Source organism: Ahaetulla prasina, chromosome 2 (assembly GCF_028640845.1).
Source record: "Ahaetulla prasina isolate Xishuangbanna chromosome 2, ASM2864084v1, whole genome shotgun sequence".
Lineage (NCBI taxonomy): Eukaryota > Metazoa > Chordata > Lepidosauria > Squamata > Colubridae > Ahaetulla > Ahaetulla prasina.
In genome coordinates this window covers 218,606,244-218,631,886 of record NC_080540.1, presented here as the reverse complement: position 1 = coordinate 218,631,886, position 25,643 = coordinate 218,606,244, and the positions used below count along the sequence as shown (strand labels likewise).

Sequence of the window (25,643 nt, the reverse complement as noted above, 5' to 3'; positions counted from 1 at the left end):
TGCAGGCTACTGGCGGACCATAACAACTGACAGCACCAAAATATAATAGAGAACAATTGAGAAGTAATGAAGTTGAAGAGTGAATATTAAAATAATTGTAAAACAATGTACAGTCATGATTGAAAATGTAGTTTTTTAACTCTATTGTTTGAATTCAGGCGAAAAAAATGGAAGAACAATGCAACTCTTGATAAGTGTGTTTCCGGGTTTGGGTGCAATGTAGGACTTTAAAATTTTATATTTATTTAACATAACATAACATAACATCAGAGTTGGAAGGGACCTTGGAGGCCTTCTAGTCCAACCCCCTGCCCAGGCAGGAAACCCTACACCATCTCAGTCAGATGGTTATCCAACATTTTCTTAAAAATTTCCAGTGTTGGAGCATTCACAACTTCTGAAGGCAAGTCGTTCCACTTATTAATTGTTCTAACTGTCAGGAAATTTCTCCTTAGTTCTAAGTTGCTTCTTTCTTTGATCAGTTTCCACCCATTGCTTCTTGTTCTACCCTCAGGTGCTTTGGAGAACAGCCTGACTCCCTCTTCTTTGTGGCAGCCCCTGAGATATTGGAACACAGCTATCATGTCTCCCTAGTCCTTCTTTTGTTAAACTAGACATACCCAGTTCCTGCAACCGTTCTTCATATGTTTTATCCTCCAGTCCCTAATCATCTTTGTTGCTCTTCTCTGCACTCTTTCTAGAGTCTCAACATCTTTTTACATCGTGGCGACCAAAACTGGATGCAATATTCCAAGTGTGGCCTTACCAAGGCATTATAAAGTGGTACTAACACTTCACGTGATCTTGATTCTATCCTCTGTTTATGCAGCCCAGAACTGTGTTGGCTTTTTAACAGCTGCTGCACACTGCTGGCTCATATCTAAATGGTTATCCACTAGGACTCCAAGATCCCTCTCACAGGTACTACTATTGAGCAAGGTACCACATATACGGTACTGGTGCATTTTGTTTTTGGCCTAAATGTAGAACCTTACTTTTTTCACTGTTGAATTTCATTTTGTTAGATAGCGCCCAATGTTCAAGTCTGTCAAGATCTTTCTGTAACTTGAGCCTATCTTCTGGTGTGTTGGCTATTCCTGCCAGCTTGGTGTCATCTGCAAATTTGATGAGTTCCCCATCTATCCCCTCGTCCAAGTCATTGATGAAGATGTTGAAGAGTACTGGGCCTAAAACAGAGCCTTGGGGTACTCCACTGCATACTTCCCTCCATGTGGATGTAGTTCCGTTGAGGACTACACGTTGAGTGCGGTTGGTCAGCCAGTTACGAATCCAACTGGTGGTGGTGCTGTCTAACCCACATTTTTCTACTTTATCTAGTAGTAGGTTATGGTCTACTTTATCAAATGCTTTACTGAAGTCCAAGTAAATTATATCGACAGCATTCCTCTGGTCTACTAATTTTGTCATTTTGTCAAAGAATGCGATAAGATTAGTCTGGCATGATCTGTTTTTGACAAACTCATGTTGGCTTTTGGTTATTACTTTGTTTGTTTCTAGGTGTTCGGTGATTCGTTGCTTGATTATCTTTTCCAGAATCTTCCCCGGTATTGAGGTCAGACTGATAGGTCTGTAGTTTCCTGGATGTGTTTTTTTTCCTTTGTTTGTTATTTATTTTTTACTTATTTATTTGGCGTCCATCTCATGTTAATGTCTCTGGGCAGCTTACAGCATAAAAGTTAAATAAAAATGTTGATTTCAGGAAATAGTTGTCATTGCTAATAAATGCAGTAAAAGTTTAAAACCTGCCACTGGATGAATCTGTTACATTTTTGACCATGGAAAGATTTTTCTGCTACCTGCCAGACTCTTCTTCCACATTATGTGCTTCAAATAAGAAGAGGCAAGGAAATAAACTAAAGTAATACTTAGCAGTCTTACATTTTTCTCTTTTTCTGTAGGAGATTCTTATTTAAGAATCACTTTGAAGTGCGAGATGCACAGCAAATAAATTGATAATAATAATATTTTTTGCTACAGACTCATTTTTTATTTGCTATCAACCACAAAAATCTTTCTATTTTCCTTCAGAGTTTGGAATATATTTTTATCTTATAAAAAGCAATGTCTGTGTTCTATTTTATAACTTCAAGGCTTTTGTTTGTTTCATGTGGGGCTAAATTTCCTTTTGGCTTGACAGGCATTCAGAAGTACACATGTTTGTATTAAATTTGAATCAGAGGAAAAATAAAAAAACAAGAAAATAATGAGAGAGAAGAGTGTTTTGCATATGCTGTTCTAGGCTTTGGAAACATGATTCAGAGCTATTCATTTGTGTGGCAATTTTTTTCTATAGGATGCAAGATGTTAAAATGAAACCTTCCTCCTAATATAGCTTAATAAAAGTTATTTGAAATGGTAATTTCATTTTCAGAAACAATTTTTTCTTTGGCAAAAAAGAAGTAGCTAGCTTTTGGCAGCTGCAAGTACAGTATTTGCAAAATAACATTTCACTTCTACGGCTTTTCTTTTGTTATATATTATTTATTATTTTATCATAAAAATAAAATAAAAACAGTAAAACAAACAAAATGAAACACAACAAAAGCATACATTCAACCCTAACAACAACAAACAGGAAAAAATATGTCTGAGTGCTGAAAGAAAAGAAAAAGTAAATTCTCCTCCCCTTTTACACACACACACATGTATGTATGTATGTATGTATGTATGTATGTATGTATGTATGTAAAAGAGAAGGAGAAAGTATTGCTTTTTCATATGAAGAAAAGAAAAAGCAGGCAACAGGTTGAACTAATCATTACACTAATCTTCAAATCCCTCTGTTAACCATCTGTTATTACATTTAGCTCATAGAAAGTCCACAAACAGTTTCCAGTCTTTTATAAAGCTTTCTACATCGTGGCGACCAAAACTGGATGCAATATTCCAAGTGTGGCCTTACCAAGGCATTATAAAGTGGTACTAACACTTCACGTGATCTTGATTCTATCCTCTGTTTATGCAGCCCAGAACTGTGTTGGCTTTTTAACAGCTGCTGCACACTGCTGGCTCATATCTAAATGGTTATCCACTAGGACTCCAAGATCCCTCTCACAGGTACTACTATTGAGCAAGGTACCACATATACGGTACTGGTGCATTTTGTTTTTGGCCTAAATGTAGAACCTTACTTTTTCACTGTTGAATTTCATTTTGTTAGATAGCCCAATGTTCAAGTCTGTCAAGATCTTTCTGTAACTTGAGCCTATCTTCTGGAGTGTTGGCTATTCCTGCCAGCTTGGTGTCATCTGCAAATTTGACGAGTTCCCCATCTATCCCCTCGTCCAAGTCATTGATGAAGATGTTGAAGAGTACTGGGCCTAAAACAGAGCCTTGGGGTACTCCACTGCATACTTCCCTCCATGTGGATGTAGTTCCGTTGAGGACTACACGTTGAGTGCGGTTGGTCAGCCAGTTATGAATCCAACTGGTGGTGGTGCTGTCTAACCCACATTTTTCTACTTTATCTAGTAGTAGGTTATGGTCTACTTTATCAAATGCTTTACTGAAGTCCAAGTAAATTATATCGACAGCATTCCTCTGGTCTACTAATTTTGTCATTTTGTCAAAGAATGCGATAAGATTAGTCTGGCATGATCTGTTTTTGACAAACCCATGTTGGCTTTTGGTTATTACTTTGTTTGCTTCTAGGTGTTCGGTGATTCGTTGCTTGATTATCTTTTCCAGAATCTTCCCCGGTATTGAGGTCAGACTGATAGGTCTGTAGTTTCCTGGATCTGTTTTTTTTCCTTTGTTTGTTATTTATTTTTTACTTATTTATTTGGCGTCCATCTCATGTTAATGTCTCTGGGCAGCTTACAGCATAAAAGTTAAATAAAAATGTTGATTTCAGGAAATAGTTGTCATTGCTAATAAATGCAGTAAAAGTTTAAAACCTGCCACTGGATGAATCTGTTACATTTTTGACCATGGAAAGATTTTTCTGCTCCTGCCAGACTCTTCTTCCACATTATGTGCTTCAAATAAGAAGAGGCAAGGAAATAAACTAAAGTAATACTTAGCAGTCTTACATTTTTCTCTTTTTCTGTAGGAGATTCTTATTTAAGAATCACTTTGAAGTGCGAGATGCACAGCAAATAAATTGATAATAATAATATTTTTTGCTACAGACTCATTTTTTATTTGCTATCAACCACAAAAATCTTTCTATTTTCCTTCAGAGTTTGGAATATATTTTTATCTTATAAAAAGCAATGTCTGTGTTCTATTTTATAACTTCAAGGCTTTTGTTTGTTTCATGTGGGCTAAATTTCCTTTTGGCTTGACAGGCATTCAGAAGTACACATGTTTGTATTAAATTTGAATCAGAGGAAAAATAAAAAAACAAGAAAATAATGAGAGAGAAGAGTGTTTTGCATATGCTGTTCTAGGCTTTGGAAACATGATTCAGAGCTATTCATTTGTGTGGCAATTTTTTTCTATAGGATGCAAGATGTTAAAATGAAACCTTCCTCCTAATATAGCTTAATAAAAGTTATTTGAAATGGTAATTTCATTTTCAGAAACAATTTTTTCTTTGGCAAAAAAGAAGTAGCTAGCTTTTGGCAGCTGCAAGTACAGTATTTGCAAAATAACATTTCACTTCTACGGCTTTTCTTTTGTTATATATTGTTTATTATTTTATCATAAAAATAAAATAAAAACAGTAAAACAAACAAAATGAAACACAACAAAAGCATACATTCAACCCTAACAACAACAAACAGGAAAAAATATGTCTGAGTGCTGAAAGAAAAGAAAAAGTAAATTCTCCTCCCCTTTTACACACACACACATGTATGTATGTATTTATGTATGTATGTATATAAAAGAGAAGGAGAAAGTATTGCTTTTTCATATGAAGAAAAGAAAAAGCAGGCAACAGGTTGAACTAATCATTACACTAATCTTCAAATCCCTCTGTTAACCATCTGTTATTACATTTAGCTCATAGAAAGTCCACAAACAGTTTCCAGTCTTTTATAAAGCTTTCTAGTCCATAGGGGACGCGGTGGCTCAGGGGCTAGGACGTTGAGCTTGTCGATCGAAAGGTTGGCAGCTCGGCGGTTCGAATCCCTAGTGCTGCCATGTAACAGAGTGAGCACCCGTTACTTGTCCCAGCTTCTGCCAACCTAGCAGTTTTGAAAGCACATAAAAATGCAAGTAGAAATAATAGGGACTGTCTTTGGTGGGAAGGTAACAGCGTTCCGTGCGCCTTTGGCATTGAGTCATGTCGGCCACATGACCACGGAGATGTCTTCAGACAACGCTGGCTCTTCGGCTTTGAAACGGAGATGAGCACCGCCCCCTAGAGTCGGCAACCACTAGCACGTACTGTATGTGCAAGGGGAACCTTTACCTTTTACCTAGTCCATTATCTCTAATCAAAGCAGTTAATTTTGCCATCTCTGCTAATTCAGTCAATTTCAAAGTACATTATTCAACAGTCTGCATTCCTTTTTATTTCTAGCATTCGGCAAGTGCAATCCTTGCAGCCGTCACCCATGTGAAGGAATAGCACCCCAAATTGTTTTTTAATTGGCTTGTCCATCATATCTAAAAGAAAAGCTTCAGGTTTCATTAATATTTGCATCTTAAATATTTTTGCATTGTCATTGTTACATTTAGCCACTATGTTTTCACAACCAAGGCTATTCTACTGCTTTTCTTGATAAAATAACAAACGAGACTAATCGAATGAATGAAAGAAAGAAAGTGGGAAAAAAGGAAGGAAGGAGTTTTTTTTAAGAAAGGGATGTAGTGGGGTCAAATAATTCCACATTAGAAATATTTGAGAAAGGCTCTCAGTTGATTCCTTGATTTGAAGGGGACAGGTCTGCAACTTGAGAATTCTCAACTTGTCTTTGATTTAATATGATACCTCTGTTCCAATTGGAGTCAGCTGTGCCACTTTGGTATTCTTCATTGTTGTTGAAAACTGTAGTGTTTTATTTTACAATATTTAAATACTGCCCTGATCCAAACATTCTGGACAATACACACTAGAGATTAACTTTCATCCTTTTCCACATGAATTTTCCACATGAATCCACATGAATTTTGCATTTTGCATTGCGTTAATGTGCAATGAAACTCAAATGTCTTTGGACACCAGCAATCAACAGCCTAGAGCTGTCTGGATCTTTGGAACTTTATTTTTGATCAGCATTAATAAACCTGGTTTACTAAGTAGTGTAACACACAAAGAGGAAACAAAACTGCATATCTGTTATATGCAGCCAGTTCACGAAACTAACATCTGCAAGGAAACAACCAAGTTCAGAGAGCCACCAAGGACTCCACAGATTAAAGAATGTTTGTGTGGAGTTTTCTCGCAGAAGGAAATATAAGAACTGAGATTCCAGGAGAAGAAGAAGTCTAGCACACTGATGTGGGGACTGCTGACAGATATCTCATACTTCATCCCTGCTTCTTCATGATAAATAACTTAAGCCTCTAAAGATGTTCCCAAACAATTCCTAGAAGTTCCAGGCTGTGTGGATGGTTTTGGGAATGCTGAGAAGTACAATTTTTTATTTATTTATTTATTTATCAAACTTATATACCGCACCATCTCCCGGAGGACTCAGGGCGGTTCACAGGCATATTAAAAACAATATAATAAATAAACATTAAAACCCAGTTAAAACTAAATATTATCATGGCCTGATCACTAAAACAGTAAAAACCGGTAAAACCCCCATTAAAATTTAGCTAAAACATTTTATTCTTAGGCTAGTCCCGCACGCTGAAATAATAGAGTCTTCAGTTCACGTCTGAAGGTCCGGAGGTCGGGGAGTTGTCGTAATCCCGGAGGAAGCTCGTTCCACAGGGCTGGTGCCGCCACAGAGAAGGCCCTCCCTCTGGGGGTCGCCAACCTACATTGTTTGGTCGACGGCACCCCGAGGAGGCCCACTCTGTGGGAGCGCACAGGTCGTTGGGAGGCAATCGGCGGCAGAAGGCGGTCTCGAAGGTATCCCGGTCCTAAGCCATGGAGCGCTTTAAAGGTGGTAACCAAAACTTGAATAATATGCGGAGGGGTCAAATTGCCCACTCTTAATGTTTTTTAGTCCTTCTAAATACAATGTTTTCCTTTACTCTATATAATAAGCTCCCTTTGAATTCATATAGGTAACCATTTTTCAGATATTACTGCATTGATGCCTATTAATTATACACACACATACATTACACATTCTTAAGATAAAATAATTCTACGATACGATATAATTCTATGATTATAAAATAATTCCATGATTCTGAAGATAAAATAATATGACAGCTTTATCATTTATTATTTCCTAAGAAACTCATTCAACATATTGCTTTTTGACATGAATTATTGTCCTTTACTTACCAAAACACCCATGTAAAGGTTTCTCATGAGCTTTAAACATTCTTACTGTTTTTCTCTTTTGTGAAGTTCTTTATTAATTCTGTAAGAATTAATTTTGCTTGCAGAGGAATCCATAGGGTGTGCTTGAACTAAATACTGAAAAGTTATTTTAGGAGCAGTTAAATGAGTTCTTTTCAATATGTGGAGTTTTGTAGCTGGGATTGGAATGTAAATTGCATGCAGAGAAGCTTTTGATAGTTACTTTCTAAATGAATTTTTAAGTGGCATTTTTATTAAGAGATGCATCTGAAGACACTATTTTCGGTGAAAAGTAAAAACTGCTGTTTTAAAATTATGTTTTGTGTTTCTTGGGCATGTATGGTAAATAACGGATGTCAGTGTTAGGAAGAACGCTCATGTTATATACAAAACATATGGGCATATTCACACAATGAATGAGATATTTTATCTAGTTGAGCATTTAAGCTTGGCTAACATGGTTAAATATGTATGAAGACCATAGTATATATCATGTTTATATACCCATATCCAACCGATATAATAACCATTATCTGATGTAGTTCTTTGGATAATCCTTGTTAGGGTGTACAGTGTTTGTCAATAGGAATTGCTTTAGTATATAAAGCATCTTTCACATTCTTTAGAATTTATTTTCTATTAAAGACAGACATAAAGTTTTATGAGCAAGAATATGAAGTTGTGTATTCTTCACATTCCTGTATTTTTTTTTTTTTTGAGAATAGCTCTATAGTTCATCATGTAAGTCATCCCAAAGTGCTCACTATTTATGTGTAGTTGCTTACAGATACAGAATAAGAAAACATTGAACACGGCAGGTGTAAAATTTGAATATACTTTTGGTCAGAACTCTGTACTATCTCCTTTGGCAGAAAGCTACAGTGGATGATGCCATAGATAAAAGGCTCCAGAATAAGCAAGAATACCTGTCTTATGCTCAACATTAACCATCTTAAACAACTTGCCTCCAGAAGTTGTGAATGCTCCTACACTGGGAGTATTTAAGAAGAAGTTGGATAACCATTCATCTGAAGTGATGTAGGGTTTCCTTCCTAAGCAGAGGGTTGACTAGAAGACCTCCAAGGTCCCTTCCAACTCTGTTATTCTATTCTATCTTACCAAGAGATTTAACACTGTTTCTCTTTCCAAATCAGAATTGAAGTCAGATTAGAAAGGATAAAAAAAAAAACTTCAAAAAGACTCAGATGTTTGTTATGTCACTGCTTTAGAAATTTACTCCAAAAAGCAAAGATTGTGACTTCTGGGTTTAAAAAATGATGGCTGAAAATGGCTCCGCGAAAAGTGGAACCAATGATGTGGCAAAAAATGAAAAGCTGTTGTGTAGGCTGCCTCTCTGAATCTCTCCAGAAGTTACAACCTGGAGGATTTTTACAAGTAGTTCTGGTTGCTTCCACCTGACAATAGCAGACAGTGAAATAAAACTTAGGTCCCCTCTCATTTCTAGTCCAATTCCTTATTGTTTTATTTATTATTAGTTGTTTATTTTATCAGGAAAACATTTTACCAGTACCTCTTCCATAATGTTACCTCTTCCATAACCTTACTCACTGGAAGGCACCTGCCTTGTTCTAATGATAGAGATATGTCTTGATTCTAAAATCTAATTCCTTTTCCTAAAACAATTATTGATATAATCTTTCTGACCAGTAAGAGGATTTGACATCAGAAACATCTCCTTGAGTCTGAACTAGTTCAAAACATCCTTCTCAGGGGGAGGGGGGAAAAGGAAACAGCCCCACCCTGAGACTAATTCCCATTGTGGTCTTGAGGAGGACAAATTGCCACTCTTAAATATTAAAATCTTCATCATACCACAGTCACCTTAGTACTGTTCAAGATAAGATCCTCGTTAGGATATGATAAAAACAAATGAAAGCTAAAATCCTATATAAGATTCAGTCAGAGACAATCCATACGTAATGTTCTGGCTTTCCATAGCTTCCCCCTTCCCATATTGGAGCTCTCCATGGTGCTGCCTTTTTTTTTTTTTGTTCCTTCCCAAAAATATCAATGTGAATAATCTGAATATAGCTGTCCACATTTGCATCCTGACCCAGATAATGTTGCTAACATTCTAAACTAAACAATCCCCTTAGAGCTCAATAATCCAAAAGATATGTAATAAATGTATGGACCATCCTTTGATCTTTTGCTGGCTTAATGCTAAGTCCTTTTCCATTGTTACACTAATTATCTACTCAAACACTGCTGTCAGCTCCCCAGAAAATCAAAACCTGGACTTCATGCAGTATGAGAGGGTGCTTGGGACTGATTATGTCAACTGCTGTCAACTGTTGCCCTATCCCTGTTCCACAGATCAACCAGATTTTCATCAAGATCACCATGGCTTGTGGCAGCAGAACCTAGTAATTTTCAAAGGCCGTGTTAATAACCCTTTTTCCATTCCTGCGCAAAGTTTATGAGTAGTGATCCATCAATAATGTGGTTCTTTTGAACTTCTTGTTCTGCCTTTTTTGTAGATCACTTTCATCTTTCCCAGCAAATAGTATGTCATGAGTATATCTTGTCACATTAATTGAGAGGCCCGTGGTTACTATGACATCCTCAACTATTCCAGATGACAAGAATGTGACAGTGATGTAGAAAATTGCTCAGAACGCATCATTTCAGAGGAAACAATCCTGTCAGAGGGAAAATCAGGGACACCTTCACAAGTTCCACTGGGAGACAAAAGGGCCATCAGCAGATTCCTTCTGTTCCAATGTGCCGTGATTAGACACATGCATTTCATCTTATTAGTTAAGATTAATTACAATTTGCCAAGGTTTGGAGAAGAAACTAGTTCTAATAATCTAAAGCAGTAATCTAAAATTCTTTTGACTACAGGTAGTCCTTGATTTACGACCACAATTGAGCCCAAAATTTCTGTTGCTAAGTGAGACATTTGTTAAGTGAGTTTTGCCCCATTTTATGACCTTTCTTGCCAGAGTTGTTAAGTGAATCACTGTAGTTGTTAAGTTAGTAACATGATCGTTAAGTGAATCTGGCTTCCCCATTGACTTCGCTTGTCAAAAGGTGGCAAACCGGATATTGCAACCATCATAAATATGAGTCAATTGCCAAGCATCTAAGTTTTGATCACATCACCATGGAGATTCTGCAATGGTCATAAGTGTGAAAAATGGTCATAAGTCACTTTTTTCGGTGCCTTTGTAATTTTGAACAGTCACTAAATGAGCTGTTGTAAGTCAAGGACTATCTGTACATTCGATGAAACAGAACTATAAAAACATTCCTATTGGTAATACGGTATTTAAAAGATCACCCTTTTCTTGCTCATCCTTGCAATGAATTTCATCTTACTTTGATAAATATTCCAAAAACGCAATCTAGGATAATTAAAACTTTCATTATTGAATTATGGAACTTTTTTTGTCTAATTAATATTTTTATTGCGTTTTTACAGATAAACAAATCTTACTCATCTTATGCAAGGTGCTTTTTCAAGAGGCAACTGGGCTTCCTTGTTTTTTCTTTGAAGTCATTTCACTTCTCATCCAAGAAGCTGCTTTAGCTCTGACTGGATTGTGGGTAATGGAAGGATTTATATTCCTTGCAGACAGCTGGTCATTTACATTCTTTTTAGTGAGTCATTGAGGCCACTTGGAGGTTTATCTGTGTCTTCGAGGTCACCTCAGGGTGTGGAGCCTTCTTGGAACTGCTGAAAGGATTGTGTTGTGGAGCTGTGCTTCCTGCATTGTTGGATGAGAAGCAAAACGTCTTCAAAGAAAAAACAAAACCAGAAAGTCCAGTTGCCTCTTGAAAAAGCACCTTGGAGACAACCATGACCTGGATGACCGACAATCTCTATAGACATTTTCCTATTACTCTATTTTTAATCCTTTTCTGTTTCTAATAGCTACATCTAGCTTCCCCAATCTGTTCCTCTTTAGATGTGTTGATAACAACTCTATCATTTCCAACCAGAATCTGATAGCTGATTTTCATGAAACAGCTGATAAGACATTCAGAGAATTGAGATTATGCAGATAATAGCTAGCTCTGCGTTCTATTTTCAAATGAAGCCAAGGCATCTGTGGAGAGTAATAGGTTGCATGAGTACTAAGATGATGAGAGTGAATCCTAGAAAGGCTGATCATTACAGCATATTTTACAATGAGGTTAATGTTGAAAAGTGTTCAGATATTTCAAATGGTGCAGAATATTTAAACTACGTTGAGCTTTTTTAACAGCACTAAAACAATGTTACTACATTGCACAAGCTTCCAGGTTGTTGTCTTTTTTTCTGAGCATAGTTTAGGATGTTTGTTGTTTATGTAGAAAGACAAGTTGTGAAAGATTGCCACTTTATGTTATTTACCAAAAGAACTTTGGGAGATAGGAATCTAGGTCAAAGTTTTATCTATGTCTGTAGCCTAAATAATTGTATGGATCTGCCTCATCTGGAATTAATTTCATTCTTCAACAGGTGGTTTTGAAATTTCTGCTTTCCTCAGTGTTTCTTAGTTTTTAAGATTCAAAACCTCTATTATTCTTGTTAGAATGGTAACCCTTTATTTTTTAATATTTCTTATTATTCAAATTACCCGAATAATCTGTTGCTGACTTTTAAGCATTGTGATTGAAATGAAAGAAACAGGATTGAACATAAAGAATTGAAAGAAACTGAACTGAACATAAAATAGAAGTTGGTTTTTTTTTAATAAACCATTCTAGTGTTTTTTTTGTCTAATTAATATTTTTATTGCGTTTTTACAGATAAACAAACCTTACTCATCTTATGCAGAACAACGACCATTTACATACCATAACATTCCAATTCAAATACACTCTATACATTTTTATTATACATTTTAATTCTACTTCTATTTGTCTATTTCTTTTCTTTTTTCTGTTCTCAAGCCAATTATAGCACTTCTCCCATATTGCGTAATATTCCGAATCTATTTGTCCTTTCAGTTCAATTGTTAATTTATCCATTTCAGCACAGGAATGTTTGTATTTCTCCAACATTGCGTGAAAGCTAACATTGCTGCGGTTATTATATGTAAAATGAAATATATTATTCTTTTATTGTATTTCCCATTCTAATGTTTTTAAATAAAAAATACAACAGTATTATAATCGAAGCTGGCCTGTGTACATTGGACCTGGATTGGTGAACTCCTAGAGCAGATATACACTTAACCATGAAGCTGATTGATGTTGGATCAGTTACTTTATTTCTGGATAGTTTCACAAAATGACTTTTGTAAGAATAAAATTAGAAGTAGGGAGTGGCAAATATTAGTTCCTACATATTGGTGAAACAAATCAAAATATATATGTTTGTACACCAGGTTGTGTCTGTGTATCTGTTACATAATAGTCAGTATTATGTCCTGAATTTATGTTGACCTGAAAACTGCCAAGTTCTCATAACTTCTGTTTAATAGGCTCCAAATGGCTGTCATGACAACTTCTAATGTTTTTGGTTGAGGCCATACTAAAAATAATTGGACACAGGAACAAAAAACTGATTCTTTTGCCTGCCATATAATATTATGAGACATAACAATGCACCACAATCATTTTAATTACAGTGCTCTTTTTTCTTTTTTAAAAAAGTAGGGGTCTTTGAAGTCCCAGAACAAATAAAAATGATCCCAGGCAATTTGCTATAGTAAAACTATTTGCTATAGTAAAACTATTTTATAAAGAAATGTGGAGTTATGTTATTAGTTTCTTTTAAAAAAAACCTGACTGTATTTCTGTTATTTTAAATAATACCTAGCCAAAATAGATCGAGGTAATAAAAGTTTTCCATTCCTATATATGGATAATTTTTCTTTATGATTAAGATTCTCTTGTAAAATAATAAATAATTTATTAATATAGTGCAATTAGTATATTATAGATTTAAAAACCAAATTTATTTGTAGTTTACAAGTCCTTGTAGTACCTCAGAGACTTATGTATTATGAAATCTTTATCAAGATGTCTATTTTGCTACACAAACTGCATTTGAAAGCTTTCTCAAAGTGCAGTACTTTGCTTATTTATTCACTTAGTAATTCCCTAAATGTTTAGTAGAAGAAGGAAAAACAATTTCCCATCAGGTAAGACTAATGAGGCTTTCAGGACCTTTGAACTACAGTCTCTGCATGAAAAATCTGTAAAACTGAATAACCAGAGGGAAATATAAAAGTATGAGTGTTATTTGTACAAACTTCAAAACTGATACTTGATACAAAGAAGAAAAATATCTGATAATGGCAGTGATCCAGTATAAATTTGAGGTTGTATGTGCTTGTGTGTATGTGTTACTTTGAAGAGTGCATATTTTTGTTCAGTTTATTCTCTTTTCTTTGACATGCAGGTTAACATTCAGCCTTCAGAGTGGCATCACTCCTTGTTGCTGCCTCATTCCTGGGCTGGATTTATGGAGAGAGCATACCATGCAATTATTCAAGTATGAGATGCTAGCATATATAGTATATCAATGTATATTCTTATGTTTTCTTGTATAGTGGGGTGAAGTTTTTATGTAAATACATAAGTAAGCATGCCTGATGCATTCAGGGTTTTCAGTTACAGGTAGTCCTCAACTTAAGACCACAATTGAGCCCAAAATTTATGCTGCTAAGTGAGAAATTTGTTAAGTGAGTTTTGCCCCATTTAATGACTTTTCTCACCACATTTGTTGAGTGAATTGCTGCAGTTCTTAAATTAGTAACATGGTTGTTAAGTGAATCTGGCTTCCCCATTGACTTTCCTGGCCAGAAGGTTGTAAAAAGGGAATCACCTGACCCTGAGATATTGCAACCATCATAAATATGAACCAGTTGTCAAGCATCCGAATGTAAATCACATGACCACGGGGATGGTCATAAGTGTGAAAAGTGGTCATAAGTCACTTTTTTCAGTGTCGTTGTAACTTTGAATGGTCACTAAGCAAACTGTTGTAAGTAGAGAACTACCTGTACTTTGGGCTCTTGAGAGGCCTAAGTTTAACATTAGGAAAATATGGGTATAAAATATCTCCTTAAGATATGATATGAGTATAAATGTCTATGACAGTGTTTCTCAACCTTAACACGTCTTTTAAAATATCTTTGAATTTGTTTTTTTAAAAAATTTGAACAAAACAATATTACAACATTACAACAGTAATGTGGACAAATGCATAATTCCAACTTGTAAAATTGAAAGAATTGTACAGTTTAATTGTACCTTTTTAAAAAGTGTAACATTGTTATGAATTGAAATCATAATCTATAGAACATTTACTGTAGTAAGAGAACATTATGTGTTTTTTTTTAAAATGGTCTCTTTTGAAATTTTTCTAACATTTATTTTATTAAGATCGACATTGCAACATAAAGAATCAAAGAGTAGAATCGAATCCACACTTTTAGTTCTAACCTAATTTCTTTCTCACACTAATTTGAGGTTGTTAAACATGAGTGAGCACAATTCATTTAATTCTTTTTGAATCTGTGTTTAACTTTTCACTTAACTAGAGCTGAATGAACAAGGCTATCTATTAGGTTGTGGTAGTTCAGCCATGAACTACCAGAACCTAATAGCTGTTAAATTTGTATGTGTGTGTCACTGCCTGTGTATGTGTAAGTGTGTATGACTTCAAAAGATTAGGGTAATCTCTGCATATTATTAGCATGAAGAAATAATTGCCAATCTCAATTAATGAAGGAATTTTTGCTTCACAAACGTAACTTTGTGAAGGCAATTTTATCATTATTATTTATCTACGTTACTAAAAATTATATTTTTATGAATTTACCAGAAAAATGTAGCAAATAACTGGGAAAGATACTTATTTTAGTATACTTTCTCACAAAGATTCAATATTGCATATAATTTTTTCTTATTTTTAGATCACAGCAGAGTTTACAGAGTATTCCAAGAAATAGTCTCTTTCCATTTCCCTACATAGAACATTTAGAAACTTTCTTCTAAATATTAGAATCGCATCTAATCTCCTGGATATATATTGTGATAAATATCAGCAAGATATTTAAGATGAATGCTATAGTTGTTTAGTAATAAAGGACCAAGCAACTTTCCCCAAATTATAGCATCAAAGCGTACTGAACGGTCTCTAAATGTACATTATTTTTTAGAGAATTTTCCAAAAAGTGGCAATCATTAATGAAAGTAATGAGAATATATGGAGCTCTTGAAGAGATGCATCTTCATTCTTCAAACCTAAACTTTCAGATTCCATCACTTAACACAGTGATTCCCAAACTGTGAGCCGCGGCTCCCCAGGGAGCCGCGCTATCGTCATGGGGGCGCCGCGGAATATCTGCGCCCGCTGGGTCCGGCGCTGATGCGCCATTTCTGGGGCGTCTGGTGCGCATGCGCAGTTGCAGGTCGGATTTCCGGGGAGCCGCGGGCGCGTCTGGTGCGCATGCGCAGTTGCAGGTCGGATTTCCGGGGGAGCCGCGGGCAAAAAAGATTGGGAACCTCTGACTTAACACATAGCTTATTACAGGCATTTGGATTTAATTGTGGAATAGTGCTCAGGCAAAAGGTTACGTCTGTTATATAAGTGTTCCCCATAGAAATCACTGTGTTACTACCTATGTAAAAACTCCTGCTGATTTTTGTTATGATTATACAGGGGAGGCAAGCTGAATTGGAAATGCAATTAAAGCATGGAAGAGAGGAATTAGAGCAAGTACAATACAAGCAATTTACAGCCTGGCTCTGGTAAGGCAATGACTATCTATTCTTTGTCACCTAGAACAGTGGTGCTGTAGTGTGGAAAGAAACAAATAGTATAATTTGAAGGATTCAAAGCTGTAAGTTTTACTAACTTTAAAAGTGTTAATGATAAAAACAAGATATGGTCTTGTAGAGAAATGGTCAATACCAAGCCTAATCACAAACAATTGTTTTTTCACCAGTAGCTCTTCTTTTCTGTATGAAGAATGCCTGAAGAATTTAGATGATGGAATTGGCAGCATGTCCCTAAACAAGTTGCTTACATTGTTCTGAAATTTCTTTCTGAGCGTTCAGTAATTTGATGCATATAGGAAATTTGCTTAGCACCAAGACAGATTCCTCATGTGTCCAATCACACTTGGCCAATTAAAAATTATATTCTATTCTAGCATTGTTGTAATATCAGTGACTATATTTCAGTTTCTTATGTTCAGTATATCTGAATGTATAGATTCAGTGTAAAAATATGTCTGGTTGTGATTGCAATACAGAAATACATGTATATTAAATACATAAATTTAATATTTATCCAACTGTTTGCTTGCCACATGGCAATCTAAATGTTGCTAAAAACATAACCCAAAAAACATCGTATTTGGTAGATTATTTTCAAGGTAATGTCAACTGTGTCTCTAAACATGAAATAGAACAAAACTAGAAATTCAGTTATGAAGTGGAAAATTGTATGTAATCCAAGATTTTCTGGTTCAAATTTTGGAATTTGAAGTTTATCTTAATAGTAAAGACAGTTATCTAGTCTCAAGGAAAACCATACCTCACTGCTGAACTCTGGGTTTAATCGCACTAGCTATAAATGAAGAAGTTTTGTTTATGACAAACTTTTTTATAATATTCCTATGTCCCTGTACAAAAACTAAATTAAAAAAGATTAATCTGTCCCTAAGCAGAAGATAATTAAGATAAACATTGGCTTGCTAGTGAGAATTGGTTTATGTTTATAATGGTGCATTATATGAGGAACATTTTAATAAATAAAGTTTGTTTGAGTTTTGCCTAACATAATGCAAGAATGTAGTCTCTGTGGCTACGCAGCAAAATATGGTCAAAAGAATATTTATTGTTTTATACTGATATAGAATTGTGATAAAATAACCTGAAGTGAAACAGTGAGAGAGGCTGCTTAGGACTCCACATGTCAACTATCTCCTTATTCTGCAAATCTATCAATGCTTCAACAGATCAATCGGTTCTAGTGACTGGAATATTCAGAACCTCCAAGAAATCTGCAAACAATGCAAAAAATAGGTTTCCCTTTCACTGCAAAGGTTATAAATCTCAATCTATTGTATTCATTCTGTCCAATAAATACTTTAGAAATTCCTACTGATCTGTCTTTGGTGGATCACTGCCTCTTCTGGAAAACTACGGTACATATATCAGTTCAGTATTTGAGCAGTCCTGTATGCAATTCAGCAATAGAATTTCAGTTGATGCACACAATCAAGAGTGCATTTCCATTTCTTAGTTATTGCCTGAAACAGGATCTCAACCAATTACGGTTCTTCCATCTCTAGTCTCCCCCATATTTTGCTTTCTCCCCAACTCAGACCCTTTAGGATGCTCACTGATAGATACTCCATCCCATCCCCCACCCCCAGTTAAAATTGTCTAATTCCATAGCACATTCTTTACTTTCTTGTTTCTCTCTTTTAACAGGGTTAGAGATATGCTAACTGATGCAGTAAAAGGAGCTTCCAAGTAAGACCTTTTCTTCTTAATAAATGCAGGCTCTGATATTATTATTATCTTATTCATTAAACATGAAACTCAGTCAACTGAACATTTAAAAATGTGTCACAAATACAATTGACTGGTGCTAATGGTTGATGATGATGATGGTTATATCTGCTTTATTAAATAACAAATGTTATTATTACATCCCTCTCATGAGAAGCTTTCCTTAAGAAGCACTATCTGACCAAAGGTTGTTTAAAAAAAAATATTACTAAAAAAATACTATCCCATCATACAGATGAACAGCTGCAAAAGTTGCTTTCATAGATTTTGACTCTGTCTCTGGCACACACATTAATATTTTTGTTCTTTTCATTAACTATATAAATATAAAGTAATTTCTCTGTTATCTTTATTATGGGTATTAACATAACAGTTACAAAACATTACTGGAGACATACTAAACATGAAATCCTTGGTTCAATTCAGGGGTGAAATGTAATTATTACCGGTTCTGTGACCGTGGCTTGGTGGGGGTGTGTGTAATGTGACTAAGTGGGCGTGGCCAACTTTTTCTTTACTTTTAAAAGCATTTTTTCTACAACCTCTTCGGCCAAAAAGGTTGTAAAAATGCTTTTAAAGGGTTCTGACGATTCCAGCTGAGTTGCCTGATCGCTAAAACCTTTTAAAAGCATTTTTACAACCTCTCCGGCCAAAGAGTTTGTAGAAAAAATGCTTTTAAAAGTTTCTGATGATTCCAGCTGAGCCGCGGGATTATCAGAGGCGTTTTTTAAACTTTTAAAAGCATTTTTTCGGCCAAAGAAAAAATGCTTTTAAAAGTTAAAAAAAAAAAACTTCTGATGATTGCGTGGCTCAGCTGGGCATGTGGGGGCAGGAATTTTTGCTACTGGTTCTTCGAACCACCTGCCACTATCGCTACCGGATTGGGCGATCCAGTCCAAACCGGGAGCATTTCACCCCTGGTTCAATTAATGAATAGGGTCTTTTTGAAAAGCAAGTGTGGATAGCCTAATCTGGATCAGGACCCTGGTGTGCTAAGGAAGGGCTTTTGGATTGTTGTTTTTATGAATTCTGGTCCTTTCATCCATCATCTCTGAATACTGATACTGGAAGCCATTTCTAGGGGATATATGGAAACAAAGTCAAACCTTTTTTTAAAATGGTTAAATTCGTAATTTAATCCCTTCCTCCAAAACCCATACATATTTAAAGTTCTATTGTAGTTCATGGAGAGTATATTAAATGACAACCAAAATCAACCTTCTTTTTCCTAATGTGAAATCGTTTAGCTCTGCTAGCTCTACTACTTTCAGAATTCAAACATTATGGGTGGTAATCGGGGGTGGGTTCTACTTACCTTTACTACCGGTTCGCAGCGGGATGCGTTTGCTTCTGCGCATGCGCAAAAGCTTCCTGATTACGCTGGGGTTGGTGGGCGGTTTTACTACCGGTTTGCAAGAACCAGTCCGAACCGGGGGCAACCCACCACTGGTGGTGATCTTAAAATTGGTAGATCTTAAATGTTTTAGAACAGTGGTCACCAACTGGTGGTCCATTGACCACTGGTGGTCCGCAAGAAAATTTTGGTGGTCCACAGAAAAATTATTTGCATTTTTAATATTGCACTAAATACTACTTATCTTTTTAAAAAAATCATATTAGTGGTTCTCAGGATTTAAAATTATGAATTTAGTGGTCCCCGAGGTCCGAAAGGTTGGTGACCCCTGTTTTAGAAGATGCCAGATTATTGAAAACGGCTTACTTTTCATACCATTTCTCTAACCTCATTCTCCTCCCTTTATTTTTTCCTTTATTTCATTGACAACTGATACATGATTTTCAACAGAGAAAGCCCAGTAGTCAAAGGGAATTGTCTTCTAGCATTAACAGGACTGGCAGTTGCTGTTGCAAAGCATGAAAAAGAACTTTCTTCGGACATTGAAGAACAATTTGATGTGAGTTAAAATGACTTGATTGCTTTAACTGTAAAACAAATACTGTATATGTAAACATTAATAACTGGCCATGATGTTCTTACTGTGCTATTTCTAGTATAAGGTGCAATCAGGTACATGAGTTTTAAATTCAGTTGCTTAAAATATCACTGGAAACATAAATAGTTCATGAGCATGAGAACAAAAACAATGATTAAAAAATCTATATAAATTGCTTATTTAAAATTGCATTCCTATATCTGTTCAACCACAATGAAAATTACTTCTTACAGTAATAAAATTAGTATTGTACTCCAATTCTTTTTGAACAATATCGTTTGTGTATGTATGTGTATATATGTATTCAGTCTTTATATGTATATATACGTATACATACTAATTCAGGAGTATTTTTTAATAATAGTGCCTAGTGTTCTATTATTGGGCAGTTCATAAAATTATTACATCATTTAAATAACCAGATTTTTTTTTAAAAAAAATATTATTAGATAATTTTCAGTGCTTTTGTTCTCTGCAGACTGAACCAGACTTCCTTCCGACAAAACACTGGCTTTCCATGGTGATCGATACCCTCCTTAGCATTGTAGACAGTCACTATTGTCCCAAGGGTCGAATCTTTCCTTGGTTTTATCAGGTAGGTCAAACCAGATTTTACTAAGAATCATTATTACAACTGTACTTTATTGTATTGGGGAAGGAAATCGATTTAGATTTTACTTTGTTCATCTCAGCTTTTAGAATGACCTTACATTTGAAATAATACAGCACATGGAATCTATTCTCATTCTCTAATTGTAGACATGCCTTCAGTGTAGATCTATCAGTGGCATCAAAAAGCAATAAAAAATCAGCTGTATCCTGGTAAAAACCAAGTGCCTTTGGGCACCTACAGCCTCAGGATCCTGGAACTTAATACCTTTAGTTTTTTGATGGGTTTCCACTTTTCCAGACAGAATCTGTGTGAAGCCTGGCCATCCTCCTGGACTCACAACTCCTGTTTAAAGAGCAAGTGGTGGTCATGGCTAGGAGAGCCTTTGCACAATGCACAACTTCAGATTGTGCAGCAGTTGTGCCCTTTCCTAGTTTGTGAGGCCATGCATTTAGTCACCCATGCCCTGGTCATCTTGCGCTTGGACTGCTGCAATGCACTCTATGTGAGACTACCCTTGAAGAGCACTTGGAAGCTACAACTGGCACAAAATGCAGCAGCATAAGCAGTCTTAGGGGTTCTGAGGTGACCCATGTTAAACCACTGTTGTGCAAACTGCACTGTTTGCTGCTTTGCTTCCAGGTACAACTTCAGGTGTTTAAAGCCCTAGATGACATAGGTCCAGGTTACCTGAGGAACTGTTTCAACCCAACTTCATGGGATTGGCCCACCCCCTTGCTCTGGCAGAAGGGCCATTCTCCAGATCCCATCGGCCAAGAAATTGCAGCTGGCAGGGTCCAGGAGAAGATTCTTTTTTTCTGCCCTTGGAAATATGTCCTCCAAGTTGACATCTGCCCCAACTTCATGACCTTCTGAAAGAGTCTAAAAACCTGGCTTTGCCAGCTGGCATGGGGTCCCAATGGGACATAATATTTTAAAGATGGTTAGTAGACTAGTACAAGAACTCACATCAACCCTATCTATGCATTGGGTTTTGTAATCCATTTTAATATTAATTTTAAATTTTTAGCTTTTAATGTCATAATATTGTAATCCTATAATTGCTTTATTCTGTTATTTATGGTTATGTAAGCTACCCAGAATTTCTTGTTAGAGATATGGGTTGCATACAAATTTAAATAAATTTTGAGTAGCTTACATTCCATAGATAACAGAATAAAGCAATTATAGGATTGCTTTAAACTTTACCCTACCAAAAAAGCACCAGGCCTGGAATCTTCTCAAAATCCTACCATAATCAACTTTTGTGATATTATCATCTCAGTTCCATACTGGCCATGATCATTGTCTTCTAATCTGTGTCCCCTGACCACTGAAAGATGGACCACCTTTATCATAGACCGATTCGTAACTGCTGAAGAAACAAAAGATGAAAAGGTTGTATATCATTTTGGTCAATTATAGACACAAAAGGCTTAGCTTTTTGGTGAGCATAAGCACAGTGCAGCTTTAAAATGATGTTTTAGTGAACTGAGGAGGAGTCTGACTGAATGGGATGAGCAGAATAGCGTTAGGGAGGTTCGAAATGGTTGATAACAAAGCTTGAACAGCATGCAGTCTTTCAAGGAAAGGAAAAAATATACGTGGCTGGCAACATTGAAATTATCACTCTAAAAATGGTATTTCTATGTTAATCTCCACCCCTTTCTTTGGAATCTTTGATATCACTTCTTCCGTGCTGTGAAAGAGACTACCTTGTTACAAAAGGCTGTACTCAAGGGGATGACGCCACAGTGTTACGGCAATTTCATTGTGTGAGTGAGAGAGAAAGAACCAAACCCAGGTGCCGTTGTCAGTTAACATAGTGTCAGTCAAATGAAACTACAAAAGTTAAATTTTCATATATAGTATCATAGAATCATTTTGATAATATATCTCCAGGTATAAGTTACATATAATCTGCTTCTTTAGAATGAATGGGCACTCAAGGGAACCCTAAGGCAAAAAAACTGCACTGCAGAACCCATTCGTCTTATAGGAGGTGAACGTTTATATAGCTTCACAACCCGATGTTTTCCCCCATGATCTGATTCTTCTGATTTATGGGAGATGAAATGGACATGTAGATTTACACGCAGTTAGTTTTTCTGCTTTGGGCTCTGGCCACTTATTCTCCTTCTCTCCTCTCCCTTCTGCTGCTTCTGTAGTTCTTTTTAATAAACCTCCCTGTGTACATTGTGAACATAGGCTATGCCTCACCACAAAGTCTTGGAACTGATAGGAGGGACAGGAATAGAAGAGGTAGCACTTGCATTCTCATCTATTCTAGTATAATGACATTCCGCATGTTACTTCAGTTAAATAAGACAGAGATCCTTTTGTATAGAGGCTTTTATACAGAAGTGAATGGGGGCACCATTTTCCTTCCTTTTCTTTCCTGACTTTCTGCTGGAAAGGTCCAGCAAATAACTAGTTGCAGATTTTCCCAAGGAGCTATGGACTCATCTAAGTGGCTTGGCAATTGTGGATGGTGGAAATATGATAAGACAGCCTTTTTCAACCTGATGATTTGCAGAGATTTTACATATCAATTCCCACAATTCTTACATGAACAAAATTTTTGTTGGCCAGTGGATTATGGGAGTTGAAGCCCAACATATTTGGGAACATTACTTGGAGAAAAACTGTTGTAGCTCCATAATTTATTTTAAATGATTTTCAGTTAAGTAGGCGCTGAATAGGTAGGTAGATCAAAATAATAACTCTTCTTTTAAAGACACCAGATGTCTGTTAAAGAGGGATGAACATAATTCTTTTTCAAGTGTTGAATTAAATCATTTCCATGTCTTTGATTAGAATCAAATCTGGGATGAATTCTTCTAATAGAAAGTCTACTTGGGCCACTCTAGAAATATTCACACAATATAACTTTGGTTAGTTCGACTATCTTGGGATCAAAATAGATGTCAAATTCCTAGATCAACTTGAGATTTGTGGTAATTTTTTCTAGGAAATGACATGTTTTATCCTTTTTCACATGCTAAATGTACGCTGTGGAATAATCCAAATCTAACAATATAAGAACTATTTTTATAAAAAATAAGCATAGAAGCTGGGATTTAAAATTAGGCTCAATTAATATATAAGCATTAAGAATTTTTGTTTTCTACTTCAAAAGTCAAGTATTAATTGGTACAAATCACTGGTAGTATTTATAACTGCAATATTTGTTGACACCTCAAGTTGGATCTGCAGTATTTTCTGCTTTAGAAATATCTTGTCTACTGCAAGCCAGAATTTCAGCTGTGACACAAAACATGTTACAATTATTTGTTATAAAATTCTGTTGCTGACTAGAAAATTTGATATGGTATGCAAATTTTAATGGTCAGGTGGAATAATAAATTAGTAATTTCTATTTTCTGGGAAGAGACAATGGGAAGAGGTGTTATCAAAGTCAAAAACTTCAGTAAATCTTAGATTACATCTTGCTCAACAAAATATTTTATACTTACTAGTCTCCATTGCAATTATATAGAAAAGGATTGAATAAACTATCATGTTGAGGGAGATACAGGTAATCCTCCTGTTATGACAGTTCACTTAGCAACCATTCGCAGTTACAGCATAACTTCCCAAGTACTTACGATTCAGTCCCAAAGTTACGAATGTTGTAGCACCATGGTAGTTGTTCACACTTACGAACGACCACAGAGGCTCTGCTACATTCATCCTGCCTATCTCCCCCCCACTCCGCCCCGCCACATCTCCAAAGGCACTAGACCTTTAGATACTCACCTTGCGAAGATTTAGTGAGCCTTGGGTTTCCTGGCCTGCTTCAGTACTTCAGGTCTTCGGTGCGTTCGCAGAGAATGGAGGTCTAAAGTACCGCAAGATCACGCAAGATCAGTAGCATGAGATGGCCATGGCCTTCCCCACCCTGAAATACCTTGTATACTTAATGACCTGCACATTCAGTTAGTGAATATGTGGGCAAAAGCAGGGAGCGATCATGTTCAAGTTATGTGATTCACTCCTACGAATCCTTAGGTTACAAATGTAATTGGCGGGCTCCATTACATTTGTAACTGGAAGATTACGTGTACAATGAGAGTAATGCTTCATTTAAACATATGTTTGTAGAGTGTCCTATAACCATTTCATTTGTAGAGGAAGCTATTACATATATTAACTCAGCGTTGAGACAAGATTTAATAATCTCAAATATTCATATTCTTTTGAAGTATATTCCTATTATACAGAAATTGACATATGAACAAAGAAATTTGATTCTCTTGCTTATAGCTTAGTCTTATTCTTAAGCACTGGGGAGATAAAATACAACTCCAACCACTGAATAGTCTGCAGAATTGATGTTAACAGTTTACAAACGAATCACTTTTCAGCATAAATTAGTTATGGGTGATTATAATGAAATATGGCCAGCAGTCATTGAAATGCTTATGTAGAACATTTCTGAATGCATATGTGTCCGTGAACACCTTCTCTATGTACATGTTTTCCTTTCTAATTTTTAAGGGTTCTTTTATCTTACTATCTTTCTATAATTTAACATGTTTTTTTGTTTTTTTGTATGCAGTTAATTAAGTGAAATTAAAAATCCTGAGTTGTTCCCAAATAGGTTCATTTGTTAGTTATAGTAGTTATCTGAATTCTGTGCTTAAAATAATTCCCGAGGCATAATTCCCTAACACTCAGCAGGACTGTTTTTCTCTAACTTCCCTTGTATTTTTATAAATCCACCTATAAACTGTATGGGATATATAGAGATATATATAAAACAAATGTGACTGATTTCACTGCTTTGAAATAAATGTCACTTGACTTCACACTGTTCTGTTGTTCCAGTTGCTTTCTTTTTTCTCATTATGCAAAGTGTGCTTCTCTATGTAATTTAGCCATGGTAATGTTGCCTCAAAGGGAAAGATATAATTTTGTGTGTTTTGATGATCAGTCCTACAGATATGTATTCAAAAGTAAATCCCATTGAAAGTAAGCCACTAATCATAGTTAGTGAGTTTTAAGATTTCAGGATTTTTTTTTCTCTGAGACTGTATATTTAATTGTTATAAACTGCTGTTAGTACCTACAAACTGACAGGTGAGTCTAGGTGTGTTTATACACTTAGTTCCCTTGCATTTGGTATTTGATGTTTCTGCAACTATTGCATATTCTTTTCTTTTTCACGTAGTGCTTTTATTGATGTTGATTC

At 35.7% G+C, this 25,643-nt stretch overlaps 1 protein-coding gene across 3 annotated transcripts in view; it reads left to right on the top strand.

The window, feature by feature from the left end:
• The window catches only part of FOCAD (focadhesin), a 165,498-nt gene that overhangs the window by 101,319 nt on the left and 38,536 nt on the right, over positions 1-25,643 (top strand). For all 3 annotated transcript variants that reach the window (XM_058165712.1, XM_058165711.1, XM_058165713.1), the window contains 5 exons: positions 13,758-13,850; positions 16,026-16,114; positions 17,807-17,848; positions 19,692-19,800; positions 20,318-20,434. In XM_058165712.1, the coding sequence (XP_058021695.1) occupies positions 13,758-13,850; positions 16,026-16,114; positions 17,807-17,848; positions 19,692-19,800; positions 20,318-20,434 (450 nt within the window). The remainder of the gene's footprint in view (positions 1-13,757; positions 13,851-16,025; positions 16,115-17,806; positions 17,849-19,691; positions 19,801-20,317; positions 20,435-25,643) is intronic.